Below are 22,211 nucleotides of genomic sequence, written 5' to 3'. Positions count from 1 at the left end.
ATATTCTTCATGGTTTAAGGGTGTCTGGCAGAGGGTAGGACCCATGCCTGGCAATGAACGACGTGGTTTCTAATGTTATTACGAGAAAAATATATAAAAACTGACCTTTATACTATCACGAATTTGAGGTGGTATTTTATACACCTTTACTACCTGGTACCTGCCAAAGCCACCACTATCCAAATTTCATAGTCTGGGTTTGTTATTACCTGTGTTGGGTGCATACATAGAGAAGCTTTCAGCCTTTATAAAATAACGAAGGTCTGGCCGTCGCTGGCTCTTGCTCTATCACCTTTAGGTAGCGAAATAAATCTGTTTTGTTAAATTTTAACTTAAAAGATTAACAAACATTAAAAATAAACGGTTTTTGTATTTTAAGAACAAAAACTTGATATGAAGGCGTCTAGGACTTACCGTTGATTTTTGCCAATTATTTTGCTGACTGTGCCTCTTCCATACAAAAATTACTTTTTTTTCAATAAAAAATTATAAAAATCGACGGTAAATCTTAGCTAATTGCACTTTATTTCAATAAAATTGAATGTACCACGAAACTCTATACTCAAAATCTCTCCAAGAAATCCATCTAAAAAATTTGATAATTTTTTTTCTAAATATTGCACAAAGTTTGAAACTTAGATTTATACGACTGTTGTTAAAGAGTAAACCGTATCTTTACAAAAAAATAACTAAAATTAAATGACAAAAAATAAATTGTTAGAACTTGTCACGGATTGTCGACGGTAAAAGGTGAACACTTTCTAAAATCAGCATATAACGAAAAAATAAAATTTTGAGAACAAGTTAATTTTTCTTTTAAAAATGCGCAGGTTAGACCAAGGCATAACAAGGTAGAAGTGATTTCGACATTTCTCTCTTTCGAACTGCGACTGTAATGTCAACTCTTAACCCTATACAATTCAAAATTTTAATTTTTTAATTTCAATTTTCAATTTTGGGCTCTGCGACCGATTTTAAATACATACATACAAAAATAAAATGAAAAGGAATTACGAGCGGTGCGCTCTGTGTGGCAAGAGCCAGGACAACAAACTTGTGCGTTATTTTAAACCTCCTAATTGTCAAGTGAAACGACAACGGTGGGCAAGTAGCTGCGGTGTTCCATTAGGAGACTCTTCGCGTGTGTGCGAACACCATTTTAGTGGCAGTGACTTTATTTGTTGTCCATCACAGCCGAGTAGTTCAAAGCGGACGCGTTTGTTCCCAGGTGCAGTGCCTCTACCATACAATTCCCCAATGCTTGAGTTATCTGAAGTGTCGGCCGTTCCTGAGGTGTCTGCGGGGACGAAGTTAGCTGTTGATGCACAGATTCAAACTGAGTAAGTCTGCCATAAACAAGCACGACCGGATCCACGAGTACATTAAAATATATGTACATATAACCCCCGCTAGGGCAGGCACCTTGTCGTTGGTGCAGGGGCTTAGCTGAATCAACATTCAGTCCTTCCCTGGTCTGGGGAAACGCAGCCGCTCTTGCAGCTTCTGCGCTGCTCTCTTTTCAGGTTCAGGGCTGCTGGCGAACAGCGACCAAGAACTGCCACCTCCTAATCCAGGGTGTTAAGCGACCGTGCCTATTGGACGGTTTGCAGCCAGAAGGTTATAAACCGGCTGTATTTTAACGGCCCCTCTTCGACACCGGGCCGCATCGGAGAGTAACGGTGGCCTTACCGCGACAAGGGGCGCTGGCGCGGCGGACCTGCTGAGATTCCCTTACATATTTTTGACTGCTGAGCTCGCCTCGACGAGCAGGCGGTCGTACGAACAAGATGATTAAAAAACAACAACAAAAAATTAACAAACAACAACAAAAGCACAGTACAACAACAGCAACAAATACTGCGGTAGCATCAACAACAGCAGCAGTAGACACGGTCACATCAGGCACTCATAGTAGCACTACGCGAAATAGGAAGGACTCCAGGCGAGGGAGCTTCATGGAGCTGCTCACTGAAGAGGAGGCGGCGCTCTTCATCGAACACGCCAGAGACGACGAGGAGGAGCAGAGCACTAGCACCGGTATCGGGCACCGGTAGCAATACAGGTCAGAGGGTTCTCTTTCTTCTCTTTTCAGGCACGATAACACAGGGATATCTGATTGCAGGCACCGCTCTGTAAGCCGGCACCGGTCCAAGAGCAGGAGCCAATCAAAGGGAAGGCACCATCACGACAGCAAGCACAGCGACGGGTCGCTGGGAAGGCACCGCAGGACCCCCAGCAGTCCATCGGCCTCTGACGAAGCTGGGTGGCAGACCCAGAAGAAGAAGCAGCGCAGGTGCAGACCTCCTCCACTACCCCCATCGGGTCAACAGGGCGCTCTTGACGACTACCACCGCGCCGACTTGGGCGGTTCTGGTGTCAAGTGGTACCCTCGCTACCTGAAGCAGAGGACCGCAGAGGAAGCTCGTGTCATGGCAGGAGTTCGGGTGGAGGTTGAGAAAGAGGAGCGTGAGCGCGAGGATCGCAAGCGCAAAGGCGACAAGGCCGCACCCGCCAGTGGGCGGAAGAGCGACCCACTCAAAGAGGCACATAAACCCGCGCCTGCTGAAAAGCAGAGCAGCGGGACGCAGAAGTACGAGCATAGACCCGCGCCCGCTGAAAAGCGGAGAAGCGGGGAACGCCAGAACCAGCATAGACCCGCGCCTGCTGAAAAGCAGAGGAGCGGGAAACAGCAGCATCACGGACCCGCGCCCGCCGTTTGGCGGAGAAGCGGGGAACAAACAGGTACCAATACAGGTGAAGCAACAGCACCAAAGCGCAGCAGCAACCAGATTACGCCACCGGATTTGCCTTCCAGTAAGCGTCAGCGAGGGCAAGCACCCCCTCTGGGATCATGGCCCAGGAGCCAGGGCGGAACTGCCGGCCAGGGACAGGCGCGGGAGGCAGCCACTCAGCAGCCCAGCTGCTGCCCTGAGCTCGGAGGACCTAACGAAGCTCCATGATGCCGTCATGGAGGAGGTCTTTAAAGGGTGGTCGCATCCGCTGGCGTTCTGTGGGGTATACTTCCGCTCAGGTATGCTCCTGGTTGATTGCAAAGAGGAGCGAACAGCAACCTGGCTAACCCAGAAGGCACCCTGTTTAGGCGGTTGGAATGGGCCCGCGTTGTGCACCAAAAGGGGTGATGACATCCCGCCAGTGCACCACATCACGGTCTTCCTCCCGAGGAGCGCTGATAAATCAGCCGAGTACGCGCTGACGTTACTCCAGGCCCAGAATGAGGGCATCCATACCTCCGCGTGGATGAGGTGATGAGGTGATCTCCTGCAGCTCCGAGGACAACGGGCTCAGGCTCAATCTGGGCATTGACGAGGAGTCCTACGTCAGCATCAAGAACGCTGGCTTCAACGTGAACTACAGGTTTAGCTTTGTCACGGTAAGACCTTGGCGACATAAGACGACAGGCAGCAAGGAGTCAGAGTCGCAAGGCATGCAAGTCGACGCGGCTGCTGACTCCACTGCTGCCCAAGCGACTGAGTCGACCGAGGTCTTACCGGCTAACCTGGCACCGAACCAGACCAAGGCACCAGCCCTGATTAAGGCACCAGTTCCTGCTAGCGCCTCCGGGTCAGGGGACTCCACCAGCCAGGCCGCGTATGTGCCTACCACCCAGGAACTGCTAGCAGACATCAGCAGGCTTGAGCTCGACAGGCGTAGCGAGGGCGATTTGCGGCTCTCTGATCTGGACGAGCCCAAGCTATGAGCACACCGCAATTGGCAGTAGCCCAGGTCAACCTGCACCACGCGGTGGCTGCCTCGGCGGTCATTGCAAGCAGGTTAGCCACGGAGGACCTGGGCATTGTAGTGATCCAAGAGCCGTGGAGCTACAGAGGCCAGGTCAGGGGCTTAAATCACAACTGTAATAAGGTAATTTGGGACCCCTCTAGTGAGAGGCCCAGAGCGTGTGTAGTGTTGAAGAAAGATATTGACTATTTCTGCATTACAGAGTTTTTAACACAGGATTTGGTGGCAGTTCAGACGACGCTGTCAATACACGGCAGAAGCACGGAGGTCGTCTTTGCTGCAGCCTATTTCGCGGAGGACAACGTCACCGTTCCACCCCTGGAGGTACAGCAGCTGGTGGAATTATGTCGGAGGAAAAGGATTCCGATCATCCTAGGCTGCGATGCGAATGCCCACAATGTGGAGTGGGGCAGCACGGACACGAACCGTAGGGGTGAGTGCCTTCTAGAATACATTATTAGTGAAGACCTTTGCATACACAATGTCGGTCATAGTCCAACATTTGTTACTAGGGTTAGAGAGGGAGTACTTGACGTCACTCTCAGTAACGGATTGGCCAGCCCTTTGATCAGCCAGTGGCGGGTCTCACCAGAGCCCTCCCTGTCTGATCACAGGATTATCCGATTTGTACTGGGAGCGGAGGTCATGACAGCTTGTATAAAGAGGAACCCCAGGAAAACCGACTGGGCTAAGTACAATGAGCTACTCAGGGCTAACCTGCCTAGCTTGAGGGTAAAATACGGAAAGGTCGACTGTATAGAGGTGGAAAACAAAATAAATGAGCTGAATGGCTCCATACTGGATGCCTTTAACTCTAGCTGTCCCGTGTCTAAGCCAAAGGGGAGGTCTCAGCCTACTTGGTGGTCACGGGAGCTCTCAGAACTCAGGAAGGAGGTGCGCAGACTCTTCAATCGAGCCAAGCGCACGGGGTACTGGGACGAGTATTCAGCCACCTTAACAACATATAGTAAGGCGATTAGAAAAGCCAAGCGTAGCAGCTTCAGGTCCTTCTGTGAGACCATCTCATCTACCCCTGCGGCTGCTAGATTGTACAAAGCCTTGGCGAAGGACAGTACAGGAACCAGGCTAGCCATTAGGCTACCAGGCGGCACGTATTCAGGTAAGAAAAGGAAAGAGCACTCGCCCTGCTATCTGCCCACTTCCCTGATGCCATTCCACCAACCCGAGATGCGGTGTTCCACGCAGTCAGGCCATCCCCATCAGACTGGAAGCTGGCTAAATGCCTAATAACCCGGCGCACAGTGTAAGATTTGACCCATCTAGGTGCTTTTAATTCTGTAATTCGAAAATTATTGAAGATAGATTAATGAAATTTTGCACAAGGTACGTTATAAGATAGGCGAAGCTTTTTACAAAAAATTGGTAATTTATAGTTACTGCCACGCCACCCTATTATATAACTGCAATTTTAAAAAATGCAAAAACTGAAATATTTAACTAACTACAAAGCCTAAAATGCCCAAAATTTATATTTAGAATTTCCCTATAACAAGGAATTATAAACTGACAGAAATGGACTTAAAAATAAATACATTTTTTTTTAATTATGGGCGTGGAAAATATCAATAAAAAAGTCAAGTTGGGTCAACAAAATTCTGTTAAAAGTTCAATATTTCTTGCTCTATTTACAAAAATGGGATACCATTGGAAATGTAATGAATCAGGCTTTCTCTATTCAACGCAAAAATAAAGAATTTATCTCGGTCGAGATAAAATGCAAATGAATTACTCGAAGAAAATGAAATTCCCAGTAGGCCAGAAAAAATAAAGTTTCATCAAAACCTGCACTTTCCAGCAGCTAAAATTGTGTTGTTTAAAGTCTAAGAGGAGTGGCAAATAAACTGAGATAAAAACTTTATCGAATAGTGGCGGATAACGAGTTTTCGGTTCTAATAAAAATAATAATTTGTTAAAAATAAGTCTAAGTCAACATCGTTTTACTTTAACATAAAATACTCAGTCCTAGTTTACTAAATTCCCAAAAACGTATATTCATTGAAAAGACCATACCTAAAAAAAATAAGACCAAAATGATATTTTAGCAATTGTTGCATAAATCACATAACACCGACAAGTTAAACATTGAGATTCAGTTTCAAATATACAAGTTTAAATATTATTGCGCTCAGTAATTTTCCAAATCAAACCCCGTCCCGCCATACACTTTGATTTAAATTTTTTAGTTGTTATTGTTTCGTCTTTATCAGGCATTTCTAAAAACATTCTTGACGTTTTGAAATTCGGCGACATAAAATAATGTAATTAATCTTTTCTAGAATATGGAAATGATACACTGTGCGGCGATCAGTACGATGGGCGTTGGATTCTTTTGAAAGGTACAAAGCCCCCGGGGTGGATGGCATCAGTCCAGTGCTGTTGAAGCAGGGTGAGGAGCTCCTACTTCCACACCTTGTCGACATAATGAGGGACAGTCTAGCGCTGGCCCACATTCCCGAGGTGTGGCAAAGGGCGCGGGTTATCTTTATCCCGAAAATAGGTAAGAGGGATTATTCCCTAACTAAGTCATTCAGGCCGATAAGTCTCACCTCCTTTATGCTAAAGGCAATGAAGAAGGCTATCGACAATGAAATTAGATCTAACACTCTGAAAGAGGCACCTCTGCATCCAGACCAGCATGCGTACAGAGTGGGCAGATCCACGGACACTGCTGTGTATGCGCTGACCACAGATATACAGAGAGCCCTGGAGTGTGGAGAAACAGTGCTCTGCGCCTTCCTTGATATAGAGGGGGCTTTCGACAACACATCACACGTGGGCTTCGATAGAGCACTTGAGAAACGCAATGTGCAGCCAACCATCCGCAAATGGATAGCCAGGCTACTACATACCAGGATTGCTGAAACTGAAGTAGGTGACAGCGTAGTACAACTTAGAACAAAAGGTTGCCCGCAGGGAGGGGTACTATCTCCTCTCCTGTGGAGTTTAGTGGTGGACGAACTCCTGCAGAGACTCACTGACAATGGCATCCGCTGCCAAGGGTACGCGGATGACATAGTGATCATTGCTAGGGGGAAGTTCGCGAGTACCCTCTGCGACATAGTGCAAAGAGGTCTTAATCTGGAAAGGAGGTGGTGTGTTGAGGTGGGACTTAATATTAACGCTTCTAAGACAACCATTATTCCATTTACCAGGAAAAGAGCCCTAGAGGGGATGAGGAACCTAGCCATGGATGGGGTCGCGGTCAATGTCGTCACAGAGGTTAAGTATCTTTGTGTGATCCTGGACTCGAAACTTCTGTGGAGGACTCATGTGGAGGCGGTCACTTCCAAGGCTACGAGAGCGCTGATGGTGTGCAAAGGTCTAGCAGGGAAGACCTGGGGGTGCACCCCAAGGATCCTAAGATGGATGTACACCATGATTGTACGACCAACAGTAACTTATGGAGCGGTGGCTTGGGTATCCAGGACTACTCTGGCAACGGCAAGACAGTCTCTTGCCAAGATTCACCGTCTGGCCTGTGTTTGCATCACGGGAGCTATGCGCACATGTCCGACGGCAGCGCTGGAAGTAGTCCTTGAACTGGAGCCACTGCATATTACGATTGAACAGGTGGCAAAACGTACGCTCTTAAACTTTGCGAGAGGGTTTTGGAAAAGGTAAAGTGCTATCATCCAGGAACAGGGAAAAGCTAGGCTCCCAGCTGCCATTAGTGCTGTTTCTTAGGGATGATATGCACAGAGTAGTGGTCTTTGAAAGAAACTTCAAAGTCGATCTATATAGAAAGGCACGCCTATCTTGGAGGTACACGTCCAGGCGAGCACTTTACAGTGGTACACGGACAGCTCGAAAACCCCTGAGGGTATTGGAGCAGGAGTATATGGCTCTAGGCTGAAACTCTCAGTCCCTTTGGGGACTTTCCCCAGCATCTTCCAAGCGGATGTCTGTGCAATCAGTCTTTGCGCAGAGATTAACCTTCGCAGGAATTATCGAAGGGAGAGGATACTTATACTAAGCGATAGTCAGGCGGCACTCATAGCTCTCTCATCCTTCGAGGTCAAATCCTCTTTAGTCTTGGAGTGCATCGAGAAGCTTAATGCCCTTGCTGTGCACAACACCGTCCGGCTAATATGGGTGTCGAGGGTAACGAAATAGCCGATCAGTCGGCCAGGCCGACAGGCCCTCAACGGCATTCACAGGGAATCAGTCTCAAGTTATGTAGACTCCCGCGCTGTGAATGCCGTTCTAGGCACACAACCACCGGACGTGGACGGGACAGAACTTTGTCTGCCTCGGGAGACCCGCACAACAATAGCCCAACATCGCTCTGGCTTTTGCAGCAGGCTCAACATCTACCTGAGTAGAATCCACGAGGATGTGCCCAACCAATGCCCGGCATGTGGAGAGTCGCCACATGACTCCCTCTTCACATACCCTGAGAATCCCACTCAGCTAACGCCCCTGTCCCTATGGACAGCCCCTGTGGAAGTCGCACACTTCCTGGGTCTCCCCTTAGCTGAAATAGACGACAACGATGATGGATGAACCGTCCCGAACGGGGCTTAGTAGCCGCTACAACAACAACAACAACAACAACAACGCCGGTAGGACCTGAGCCCTTCCTTGCGGTGGGTCCCAGCACGATAAAAGAGGCACTCAGAAAGGAAAACAACAAACTGAGGGAACAGCATTGGCGAACTATCTAGGGACTTCGTCAAGCCAAGAGCCTATTAGGGGGGTATAACCCAAAGAGATACAGGCTACTTATAAACCTCCCCAAGGCGAGGCTAAGAATCATAACAGGTATTTTGACGGTCATTGCAGGCTCAGAGGCCACTTGTTTAATCTGGGGATCTGGTCAAGCGACTTATGTCGCTTCTGTGACTCCGCCAAAGAGACACCAATGCACCTTCTCCTGGAGTGTGAGGCCGTTTCGCGAAGAAGGGAGAGGTGCCTAGGACACATATGGCCAAGTGAAGATCACATACACTCCCTGCCCCCGGGATCCATTCTGAAATTCTTGGAGTCCCTGGGTCTGGATTCAGTGTTGTGATTAGCTCGGGGCACAATAGACCTATTGGTCGCAGTGCTTACCCTACTATTATTCTATTCTATTCTATTCTATGTTCATATAGGCAAATGCTCCGCGAACACCATGATACAAATTCGTTCCACTAAATTTACCGCTTTAGATCACCATTTACTGTTATAAATTCGACGTTCTGGTTCTTAACATCCCTTTTCCTTTTTTCATAATTCCATGTGAAAAGAGTCGTGTTTTTATTTTTCATACATAGCTGGATTTATCATACGGAAATTAAAAATTACTGAATATGAAGAGAAAATCTCCCACTCATATACATGGACCAAATTTCAAATGGTGGTATGATAAAACCTAAACCAGAAATCCTTGTCATAAAGAAACTGGAAGTAAATTTTTATAAATTTAATGGAAAAGAAATTTCGAATTGCAAAAATTAATAGCTGAACTATTGAAGTTAAGTTCCGATGTAAATTTAGAAGAAAAAAAAAAAATTTTTTTTAAATGACGAATATACTCTAGAATTAAGTATTTGAATAAAAAATAAATGCTCAAAAGCATTGGGCTAATAAAAACAAGAAAATTGCCAAAACGGTTTTATAAATAAATATGTAATTTTGAGTAAGTAGATATGCATTTCCACATTTAGGCACTCCGCACATTACGCGCCTAATCATAGTAGAGTAATCATTTTGTCATGTCAAAACGAATGCATGATGACTCGACTTCTGCACACTTGGGCGCCCTGCGTAAGCCCTGCTTGCGCGAACATTGTACATTTTCTCGCCGGTCTTTCTCACTAATACACTTTCGCGAACATTTCTGCAATAAAATATTGCATACACGTTTATGGCTCAATACAATTGGCACGAGTTTTAGCACAAAAGCAGTAAGTTTCACTTATTTTTTACTGAAATGACAAATAATTTTTATTTCGAGCACAAAAAAGTAAACAAATACCGATATCAAAACGGCAAGCGCCTTAAGGGCCATTCACATACAACTTTCCTCGCTTTGCTTGACAGTTCAAACTTTGACAACAAAGCGTGAAACGCAGAAGGTATGCTACAATAAACGCTTTGACAGCTTTTGCGTTCTCCTTTTCCTCCATATATTTTATCTGTAAAATAGATAACAATATAAGAATATGCATTAATAATAGCAATAAAAATTCCTATTTACTCTATTTTTGCCATTAAATGCAAATGCATGCGCACGAGAAAAGATACATGTAGACAGCTGATTGCCAAAGCGGGCAAAAGTTGAGAGTTGCCCAAGATTTTGCTTCGTTTTGCTTTGCTTTGCTTCAAACGTTTTTTATGTGAGCATACTCATGCATATGCCTACATCGATCTTATATGTCAAAGCAAAGAACTATCAAGCAAAGCGAAGAAAGTTGTATGTGAATCAGCCATTACAATGTTGGGCGCTTCGATTCATGAAGTTTTTATGATTAGGCGAAAACATGATTATGAATCGTAATATACGGAGCTTCATTGAAATACATGTGTTCGGTATAAAAGCTTCATACTTTAGTACGCCGGAACGATTACACTACTATGACTAGGCGTTTAATGTGCGGAGTGCTTTACATTAAACGAAAATACAAAAACTAAAATGAAGCCGAATTTAATGTGATTTTAAATATTTTCATATTTACAAAAACTTTCATTTCATAGCTATTGAATTTTATCAAACATGGTACATGCATAACAAAGGGTTAATTTCTTTGTTTACGTTCTTTGACATTTCAGTCAGGTATGAGAGAGCTCGACTGAATTGTCACTTCTACCTTGTTGAATATGCCTTGGGCTAGACCAAGGTACATTGAACTGGTAGTATCAGTAGAGCAGCTGATTTGATTTATTTTCAATTTTTTTGGTCTCGAAAATGTATTCACATGACACGCTTTGATTTAGAAGAAAAAATTCAGAACAGTTTTTGACACTTTCGATACCAGAAGCAACAACAAAATACACGCAAATGTTGTTTTTGCTCTACTGATAGTACCTGTTTAATGTGCCTTGGGCTAGACTCATTTCTGACTTGTAGTTTCTTTTACATTTTCTCTTAGAATTATCTAGAGAAACCGAAAATACCATGCGATTCATCGAAAAACTGTCGCCTGAACAATTTGAGCACCTTAATGTACATATTTTAAAAGTTCTAATTTTTTTTTACTACGAAATGTCTAAAATTTTTTCTTCCCAAAAACCGGGCCATTTTGCGTCCCGGCATGTGTTGTACCGGGACCGGGACATAGCTCTAAAATCCGGGACAGTCCCGCCGAAAACGGGACGGTTGGCAACCGTGGCTTGGCTTTGGAGCAATAGTAGAAAAGCTGTTGGCATTGTTTAACCGCCAAAACATGTGATGAATCAATTACGGCGGTTTTGAGAGTAACAGCCATTCGCAGGAGGCGTGAAATTGTTGCTCCCTCCGTTTGTGTACCAATAAGCAGACGCACACCACAATTTGGAGGAGAAGCTCGTCCAAACACTTAAGGCGATTTCGTTGCTACCGAAAAATGCAACCTTCTCCTTGCATGGCCGCAGAGAAGGCAGCATTTTTTGTATAAATGAAAACGCCATTAGTAAAATGGTAACCGCCAAAATATTAATGTACATACATACATATGCAGACTTTGGGATGTAGATGACTGTACCTGGTGTCTAAAATACAAACCGTTGATGGTGCTTTGCGGACCTTGTGGATGCCGCCATGAAACTCCTTTGACTTTGTACCACCATGGTGCGCTCGCAACACGAAAGTCTTCGTACATCTTTTGCATATCTGATGTTAGAAGAGACTTAAATAAGAAGCTATCCCCGAATCTCTCTGCTTCAGTAGTATAATTCGTAGACTTAACAAAGTCCATAAATTTGGTATTAGATACTTCGTATTTGTCAATATAGAAATCTGATATAATAACAACACGCTCCGGCGACTCGCCATCGCTAGCGAAATGTGGTTCATCAGTCCCGATAAGAAAACTTCCGCCCGGTATGACGGACATTAAGGGATCTTCTGGGTAATAATTACGGCAGTGATTGTTGTCCTTTTCGATTTGATGGCAAACCGGAAATTGTTTGGTTTCTATGGCTGAATTGCTTGATTTGTCCGACTCTCGATCCACGCCTTTGTTGCAAGCACAGTCCGCTCGTACACGGTTTACATAGCAAAGAAGGCAAAACAACACGAAAGTAACTCGAAGCATAACTATGCCCGCTTTATTGGAATGAAAAAGTATAAATATACACACCAATAAATGTATAAATTGTAAATATAGGTATGAAACCATATGAGTAAATACAAGTACATACTCGATACTTTTCGATAGATACCAAGTAATATTGGTATCAATACTTTTGAACTTAAACCCCTATTCAGCAACACTTTCGGATTTATAGCCCTTATTGCGTGCAATGACAAAACTCGCCGTTATAACTATTGTCATGTTTATAATCAATTGGCGTAAATTTTCCAATGCGGAACCCGGCTCTAAAAAAAAAAATGAGGGGGTTTAGAGCGGCTTTTTGTGATTGTAAATCTGAGAACCCCACTCTCCGGAGGCTTATAGTTTTTATGAAAATTGAAAATTAAATTGTTGAAAAATGTCAACTTCAACCTCACTTATGGCTTTGTAAGCCAATTGTACTTCAATGCCTGTGCTGCCACACAACAAAAAATGCCCAAAAAAAACACTGAAAACGAGAAACAATCTAAAACGGCCATTGTAATTAATTTTTTTTTTATTAAATATCGATGTATTGATAAAACAAGGGATTCAGTCTAAAATCGAGAGCTTTTGTAATAAAAATGTTAACTTGGTTATTTATCGAAGTATTGATTTTTATGGGAAAAGCGGCGCAGGCGAAAATTTTTAATAAAACATCGCGCGATTTTTTATTAACAATTTTCATTATTTATCGAAGTATTGATTTTTATGAAAAAACCGCCGCAGGCGAAAAATTTTAATAAAAAATCGCGCGATCTTTTATTAAAAATTTTCATTATTTATCGAAGTATTGATTTTTATGGAAATAGCGCCGCAGGCGAAAATTTTTTAAAAAAATCGCGCGATTTTTTATTAAAAATTTTCATTATTTATCGAAGAACTGATTTTTATGGGATAAGCGCCGTAGGCGAAAATTTTTGAATAAAAATTTATCGATGTATTGATTTTTATGGAAAAAGCGCCGCGCGTGATTTTTTATTAAAAATTGTCATTATTTATCAAATTATCGATGTACGTTTTCTACATTTGTGTACTTTGAACTATAATAACACCAGTAAATGTTATTTCCCCCCGAAAAAAATTATACCATTATGATCAGGAGTAAGACCCCTATCGATCCTAATATTATTATTTTTTAATAAGAGCAATGTACGTATTGTACACTTATACCCCTAATTATACGCACTTATATGTGGTGTATTTTTTTTAACGTATGGTAGCAATCATTTTGTGTTACTGTCAGCCATTGTTATTTCTGCTTGTTTTGTGAAATGTGCAAACGTTTGTGAAGACATTTCTAAACGCGTTTTACTTAATTAATTAATTAACAATTGTATATTAAGGTATTACAAACGCATGTGAACCTTTTAAGTATAATATAGTTGCGTTCCAGATGCTTCACGATTTGCAGGTTTTTACAGGAAGTCGTTCCAGGTGACCACCTCCCATAAGGTTTATTAATGGGGAAAACAGCTGTTCCTGCAAATCGTGAATATCGTGAAGCATCTGGAATGCAACTTATATTTGTGTAAATAAAAGTGATAGGTGTGGAGTTATAATAAAATGTGGTGATAGCAGGTGGGATATTTAAACAACTAATAACTTAAGTACAATTAGCAACAACATTGTGCAAGTGATAAATATAGTTAAAGGAGACCTCCATTAGTATCCCCACCGAGTTTCTTAAAAAAATTCACTATACTTTGCACGGAATAGCAATTGGTTCCGTAATAGAAATCTCAGCCATCAATTGTCACTTTTACACCATGTTCTGACCGACAACGAAAACACTTTGAAAACGTGTTTTGGGAGTATGGGCTGAAGGCTGTTCACACCAGCTGTTAGTGTTTTCGTTGACATTTCTTACATCCTCTGATTACAGTTTTGCTACACAAAAACAAAACCAAAATGCTTTTCCCTTATTTTCTTTTCATTAGCAACCTCTTACTTTCATTCTTATTTTAATTTTGCCAGCCAATTAACAATAAATCCGAAATGGCGTATTAAATATGATAAAATATGATTTCCACTTCGATAATCGAAAAAAAACTAGTGAAGACACCGATTGGAATGAGTGGAACGTGAGCATTCCCACGACAGCCGGTTCTACGTACCGGAATGACTCGGGTTTTACCCGACCAAGGGCTGTTGTTTCGGCGATCTAACCCCGTTCAGGTCGGCGAAATCCATCAAGCGTTGCTCGATCCTAGGACTACACCATGAACCAAAAATACAAGATCACGTAAGAACGCGACGTTGTATTTGTAATTGGTTTTGAGAAAAAAGTTTGCGAAAGCGGGTTCGTCAGCTGAGCGTTTGTTTACATCACAAGCACCACTATTTTACACTTTTATTCAAGTAAAGAAGAGTTAATTCAACATGACAACACATTTTAAAGCGTTTTGTTACATCATTTTACCTAAATTGCGCGTTTAAAGTGGCTGACAATAATTTTGGCTAATTTTGGTTTTCGTTGTTTTCTTTGCTTTGTTTACTTTTCGCTCGTTTTCCAGTGAAACAAGATGGCGTAGAACCCGCTAAAAAAATCGACTTTTTTCACTCTCTTGTTCTTACGTGATCTTGTGTCTTTCGTTCATGGGGCTACACCTTCTCCGCACCCTTCTGCTAACTGCCTGTCTCCACAGGATAAAGTTTATATCTTGATACATATGTCAGAATATAATTTGCCAATGGAGACCGCTCATTGCTCTTCGAGAGCAATATATATCAGAGCTTATATCTTGCCATCTATTGCCGGCAATAAACTGTCAGATTGGTCGTTTGACAGCAGTATTTTCATTTTACCGAAAATCTCTTCGTGGCAACATAACTGAAGTTAAAAAGTTGGTTGGCGCCTTTTTTGCTCTTCGCAGATTTCTTAAACAAAATCACAGCATCAAAAAGAACGAGCTGCATAAATAAGTAAGTATTTATAGTTGAGAATTCATGCAATTCAGCAATAATTTTAATTTTCTTATTGTAGAATATACTTATAATGGATTGGCGTATGGCTGAGGTGTTGAAATTAATAAATGTATATAGGCAATACGAATGCCTTTGGAATTTCCAAAGTTCGTCATATAAACGTCTTGATCAAAAGCAAAATGCGTGGCTACAAATTTCACAAGAATGTGGGAGAGGTATTGATGAAGTGAAAAAGAAAATTAAATATTTACGAACAGCAGACGTTACCGAAAAGAAGAAAATGGACAGTTTAAAAAAATCGGGTTCGTCAGCGGACATGCTCTATGTACCACATTCATTCTATTTCGATGAGATGTCCTTTCTTGACTCGCCAGCCAACTTTGAGCTCGTTCAACTTTTTTTCCTTGCAACCCTGTGTTTGTTTACATTCTGTATCAGTGTTGGGAAATAAAATTGTTCCTTCAGTACGAAATCTATACAAAAAATGTACTTTTCGGCTATAAATTGTATATACTTTTTAATTCGCTCATATATTTTCTTAGTATATTCCCTTCAAGACCAATGATTTTATGGTATTCATGAGAAAGTTTTATTGTTTATGTACATACGTTTACGTATTTTACACTTTTACAAATTGATTCCACGCGCACATATACTGCATTTAACGCAAATATGTATGTACACATTTTCAGGTATACATCTTAACAAAAAGCATATTTAAGTTATTATTAATGGATAAAAGAGACATTTTCCTTTGGATTCAGTACTAAAATTTGACATTTTAATAGCACTTCAAGTGCTTATCAAAACTTTACGACAAGATTTGACCATTTATCTTATTATTATTCAATTTTAATTATTGTTTTTAAATACTGTTTATATTTTAAGAAATGCCGTACAAATCCAAGGTTCAAACTTTGTGCAACATTAAAAAAAACCAACACACTTTCGTAAAAATTTCGAACTTTTTAATTCGATTTCCTAGATTTATTTTGAGTGTGCGGTTTTTTAGCCAACTAAATTTTAATATAATTAAGTTTTTTAAGATTTCTTTGATGAAGGTGTTGCTAATTTTCTGACATCGTCGACAAAAAAAATTGTCAAGTTCAACGGTAAGTCCCAGCTACTTTAAACTTGCACTTAATTATACTAAAATTGAATGGGCTAAAAACTAAAGAATATTAATAAAGCTCGAAATTTTTACGAAAGTATGTTGTCTTTTGGATGTTTCGCAAAGATTTAATCTTGGGTTTATAATTTTCTTAAAGAATACATTATATTTTATAAACAGATAATTATAATTAAAGAATAATAAAATAAATAGTAAAATCTTGTCAATATGTGAGTGCCGTAAAGGTATTATATTTAAGAAAATCTCTTCTTATAACTAACGAAGACTTTGTTTCTATATGAAGCTGACTTCGACATTTTGTTTTAATAAAACTTAGTATCGAAAAATTTCTTTAAAAATTTGCCTAGGCTATATTCTACTGGTTCGTTCAAGCCATTTTTCAAAATTTACAAAGGTAAATACGAACAGGCGAACAAAAGAGAATACAAAAAATTTCTTGCTGTGAATTTTCAGAGCTATATATTTTTAGTATTGATTACAAAATTGTACTAAAAAGTACTGCGTAGTAGGAAAGTATATTGTAAATGAAATTGTATCAAACAAGTACAATTGTACCAAAAATGCCAACACTGTTCTGTATACATACTTTTTCTTCTTTTCTACTTTTTTACCCTTATTTTATCTTTCAGCTTCGCTAAAAGCACTTCTACCAACGCTTGGCTTAGCAAATTTACGCCAATTGATAAAATTTTGCGATTTAAATTCATTTTCAATAATGTAAATAACGATTCGTGTTGAATCGAAAATCACCTCGTCTGAATAGGGATGGCAACTTTTTCACTTTCAACTTCTCATTCAACTACGTATTGTGGCGAATACTGCGGCAACACAAAGCGAACAACGAGAAATAGGCAGAATGTTCGAAGAATGACGTAGAATGTTCCACAAAGAGAAACGTCAAGTTGGATGAACACTGCGAACAGCGAGAGAAAGAGAATGAGCGATAAACTTCAGAATGTTCTAGAGTTGCCATAAGTGCCAGCGCAGGTATATAAGGGCGCCGCCACCACGAGGTGAGTTAGTTGCAAGTCAGCAAGCTACAAGCAAAGTGAGCAGAGAAGTGAGTGGCGAATAAGCAAGCTATAAGTTTAATTGTGTTAACAAGTAGTAAAGCATTGTTATTGCTTTAACAAGTATTGTAAAGTGTTTTTACTGTATTAGCGAGTATTGTAAATTGTTTGTTGTACAATAAAGTTAATTGTACTACAATTTGGTCATCGATTGTATTTATTTAACAATCCAGCGATACGAACCGAGAGGTTTGGGAAATCCGGACGAGGATTCAAGGATAATCGTAACAATTGGTGTCAGAAGTGGGATTGTTAAATAAATCCCGAAGGATAAACTTTTGAAAATGGCAAAAATTCAGGACTTAAAGATTGAGGAACTCAAACAGGAGTTGGAGAAGCGAAATTTAGCAACCTCCGGAAGAAAAGTGGAGTTACTATCACGGCTGCGAGAGGCTATGGAAGCAGAAGGCATCGACGTGGACAAATACGACTTCCAGGGTAAACTTGACGATGCATTCGCAAAGGATGAACAGAAGGATGAGGCCGCTTGTTCGTCGAAGGATGTGCAGCAGACATCCGGGAAGGTTGAAGAACAGCAAAAGTCTCCAAGTTCATCAACATCTATGGACATGAACACGTTATTGGCTGCCATGTCACAGATGTCATCACAGCTGTCGTCACAGATGCAAGCACAGGATACACGTATGTCAAAGATGTCCTCACAGATTTCATCCCAGCTGCAAGTGCAGGAAACACGCATATCATCGCAGCTAGATGAAAAGATTACTCAGCTACAAGAGAATTTATTCAAAAATAGCGCGGAACTGAGATAGAGACAGGATAAAATCGAGGAACGACAAGATAAAATTGAAGCGCTTATTAAGGAAAAACAGGAGAAAGTCGAAGCTAAGGTGGATGAGCTTGAAGATCGTTTCCGGGGTTTGCAGTTGAATCGTCCAGCTACTTCGACGAACGTTCCCAAGGTAAAAACCCCATCCTTTGACGGCACGATTCCTTTCCAAGTCTTTAAGCTCCAGTTTGAGAAGACAGCTACAGCAAATCACTGGAGCATGGAGGATAAATCCGCTGCATTGTTCGTTGCATTAAAAGGACCTGCAGCGGAAATCTTGCAGACTATTCCTGATTGTGAAAGGAACAGTTACGATGCGTTAATGGGTGCAGTGGAAAGACGTTATGGTAGCGAGCACAGGAGACAGATTTACCAGATGGAGCTGGAGAATCGCTGCCAGAAATCCAACGAGACTTTACAGGAATTCGCCTCTGAGATTGAAAGGCTGGCTCATTTGGCAATTGGAGACGCATCTGGTGAGCACCTTGAAAGAGTAAAAATCCAGAGGTTCATCAACGGAATGCGGGACATGTATACCAAGCGAGAGACGTACGCGAATCCAAAGGCAACATTTGCTGAAACCGTCTCGTATGCTCAGACGCGTGAAACGGCGGCGCTCCTAAGTAGACCAGCCTACAAAGCACATCGTGTGGAAGTGGAAGCACCGGAAGAGACAAATGAAATGCTGAAGAAGATTATCCAACTGCTGGGCGAGAAAAAGCATGGTTCTGGCAAATGTTTTAAATGTGGAAAGTCAGGCCACTTCGCCCGCGATTGCAGCGCAAGTTCCAATGGTCACAACAATTCAGCAGGACGCAAACGCAGGGCTGAAGGAGACGAAACCAACTCCAATCAGTCGTTAAACTAAAACGAGCCAGCAGCAAGGGGCGCGCGCTGGCTCCCGCAATTGAATGCCCCATAATCTCCGTCTCGCGAATTGGCAGAAAAGCGAGCAACGTTACTGTTGGTGGATATATGGACGGACATGAGCGAGTACTAACTGTGGATACGGGCGCATCACATTCCATCATTCGATCTGATTTGGTCACTAAAGAGGTAAGGCCATTACCTGGAGCAAGGTTGAGGACAGCAACTGGTGAGGACACCCAAGTTGTAGGGGAGGTAACATGCAAAGTCGCAATAGGGAATGTGACGGTGTTACACAAGTTCATAGTCGCGGCGATTATGGATGAAGTCATCATTGGATTAGACTTCATGCTTGATCAAGGTATGAAGATCAACATGAAGAACAGGATTATGACGTATAACAACATGGAAGTGCCCCTTCGGTTTGGGTATGATGGTCCATACAGCAGCAAGCGAGTGATCCTAGAGGAAAGCGAGCAGATTTCACCGAAGTCAGAAGCAGTTGTGTGGGCAAAGATTGATGGAGATTGTGGGACAAACAAATTGTGGGTTGTTGAAGCAACACAAAATTCTACACCGGACGTACTTATTGGTAAAACCTTGGCTAAGACGCAAAAGGATGGACGCATCCCAGTTCGAGTGCTCAATGAGTTCAAGTCACCAGTCAAACTCCGAAGAGGAACTGTACTGGGGCAATGTCGAGAGGTAGAGGCAATCTTCAACTGCGAGAAGTTACCTGAAAGCGATTCCATTGGCGAGAATGACATTGCGGAAGACATTAATGCATGGACGGAAGGGTTGGAAGAAAAATACCAGCACAAGGCTAAGGAACTTCTCCGAAGATACTGCAACATATTCGACAAGGATGGCGAACCAACCAGGCAGGACTAACGTTGTGAAACATCGCATTGATACTGGCGATGCAAGGCCAATCCGTCAAGCTCCTCGGAGTGTTCCACTTGCCAAACGTGAAACTGTAAGCCAAATAATAAACGAAATGAGCGAGAGTGGTGTGATTGAACCATCAGCGAGTCCATGGAGTTCGCCGGTAGTACTTGTGAAGAAGAAGGATGGTCAAATGCGGTTCTGCGTAGACTACCGGAAACTAAACGATGTGACGAAAAAGGACAGCTATCCTCTTCCCAGGATCGATGACACTCTGGACTCGTTGACTGGAACAAAGTGGTTCTCAACACTCGACCTTAAGAGCGGTTATTGGCAAGTGGAGGTAAGTGACGAGGATAAGGAGAAGACAGCTTTCAGCGTTGGAGACGGTCTGTGGCAATTCACGGTGATGCCCTTTGGATTATGCAACGCTCCTGCCACTTTTGAACGACTTATGGACCATGTGCTCAAAGGACTGCATTGGAAAACATGTTTGGTGTATCTAGACGACATTATCGTATTGGGTAAAAGCTTTGAGGAACACCTGAACAATTTGGAAGAAGTTTTCCAGAGGATAGCTGGCGCTGGTCTGAAGCTAAGTCCTAAAAAAGTGCTCACTGTTCAGGAAGGAGGTGAACTACTTAGGGCACAGGGTGACAACGGAGGGCATCTGTACTGCGAAGGAAAAGATAGAAGCAGTAAAGGATTGGCCAAGACCTAGGAACCTGCACGAACTACGGAGTTTTCTTGGGCTATGCACCTACTACCGCCGATTTGTTCCGAATTTCGCCAGCGTTGCTAAAAGCCTTCACGAGCTCACTAGGAAAAATAGAGCCTTCGAGTGGAACAAGGAGCAGGAGGAGGCTTTCCAGACTCTGAAGGAACGACTATGTACTGCACCTATGCTAGCGTATCCCGTTCCAGGTGCAACGTTTATTTTGGATACGGATGCTAGTGGTTATGCCATAGGAGGCGTACTGTCGCAGGTAATTGATGGGCAGGAGAAGGTAGTTGCCTACTATAGCCGGTCGATTGGAAAACCAGAGAGGAACTACTGCGTAACTCGGAGAGAACTACTAGCGTTGGTGGACTGCGTCAAACATTTCCACAAGTACCTCTATGGGCAACGTTTCCGAGTTCGAACGGACCATGCAGCGCTGAAGTGGCTACTACAGTTTAAGAATCCAGAAGGACAGCTAGCTCGGTGGATTGAGAGACTGCAAAGTTATGACTTCGCTATTGAGCACCGCAAGGGAAGTGTCCACGGTAATGCTGATGCCATGTCCCGCCGACCATGTAGCCTGGAATGTAAACACTGCTCAAAAGCTGAGGGAAAAGAGGACATTATAGACGTCCGTCTAACGACAATAACACCAGCGGAAGAGTGGAAGGAAGAACAGCTACGAAAGTGTCAGCAGGAAGATCCAGATCTAGAGCTTTTGATGCATGGACTGGAGGTGGACAGGAGGCCAACTAAGGAGCAAATGGCAGCGGAAAGCCCCATCGCAAAGGCGTACTGGGCACAATGGAACAGCTTAAAATTAATATCTGGCTGTTTGCATAGGGTATGGGAAAGCGAAGATGGCCAGTGCTCCCGTAACCTGATAGTAGTTCCAAGGGTAAGAATTCCGGATGTACTCAAGGAATTCCACAATGGTCCTAGTGGAGGGCACCTGGGAATCACGAAGACCCTGGAGAAGGTTAAGCAGAGGTTCTATTGGGTTGGTTGTCGGCAATCGGTCGCAGAGTGGATTGCTAACTGCGCGGAGTGTATTGCAGCTAAAGGGCCGAAATCCAGAAGTCATGGCCAGATGAAGCAATATAACTCAGTGCACCTTTCGAGCGGATTGCCATTGATGTAGCCGGTCCATTTCCTATGAGCGCACAGGGAAACAAATATGTCCTTGTGGTTATGGACTACTTTAGTAAATGGCCGGAGGTATACCCGATTCCAAACCAGGAAGCTAAAACAGTAGCGGATGTATTCACCTACAATTGGGTTGCGAGATATAGTCTACCTATAGAGCTGCACTCTTACCAGGGAAGAAATTTGAATCGGCGGTGTTCCAAGAGATGTACCAGATATTTAGTATCCGGAAAACTCGAACAACGGCTCTTCATCCGCAATCAGATGGCATGGTGGAACGGTTCAACCGAGCCCTGGAAGAGCATTTGCGAAAGGTCGTGGACAAAAATCAGAAAGATTGGGATGTCCGCGTACCCTTGTTCCTGATGGCATACCGGTCAGCAGTGAATGAAACAACGGGTAAAACTCCTGCAAGGGTAATCTTTGACAGTGAGCTCCGTTTGCCTAGTGACCTGAGGTTTGGAGTAACTGGCGATGCGAGGAGGACTGCGAAAGATACGTCCAACATCCTGGAAGAGGAGCTGAGAGAGATACATACTCGTGTCAAACAGCGAACTCAAATTATGAGTGACAAGAGGAAGGCCAGGTATGACAAGGCAATGAACTCCGAAGGTTTCCAAGAGGGAGACTTAGTGTTGCTGTACAATCCACAACGAAA

At 42.7% G+C, this 22,211-nt stretch overlaps 1 protein-coding gene across 1 annotated transcript in view; it reads right to left on the bottom strand.

The window, feature by feature from the left end:
• LOC118750782 (formylglycine-generating enzyme-like) overlaps window positions 1-12,091 on the bottom strand; it is a 60,390-nt gene extending 48,299 nt beyond the window's left edge. Inside the window, exon 1 of the mRNA XM_036485515.1 lies at window positions 11,465-12,091. Within this exon, the coding sequence (XP_036341408.1) occupies window positions 11,465-12,080 (616 nt within the window). The 5' untranslated portion in view covers window positions 12,081-12,091. The remainder of the gene's footprint in view (window positions 1-11,464) is intronic.
• Between the last annotated feature and the right edge of the window lie 10,120 nt (window positions 12,092-22,211).

The sequence above is a fragment of the Rhagoletis pomonella genome, unplaced genomic scaffold (assembly GCF_013731165.1).
Source record: "Rhagoletis pomonella isolate Grant_MI unplaced genomic scaffold, Rhpom_1.0 Rhpom_scaffold_00390, whole genome shotgun sequence".
In the NCBI taxonomy this organism is placed as follows: domain Eukaryota; kingdom Metazoa; phylum Arthropoda; class Insecta; order Diptera; family Tephritidae; genus Rhagoletis; species Rhagoletis pomonella.
Note: the sequence above shows the minus strand (reverse complement) of the source record. Positions and strands in the feature narration are given on the sequence as shown.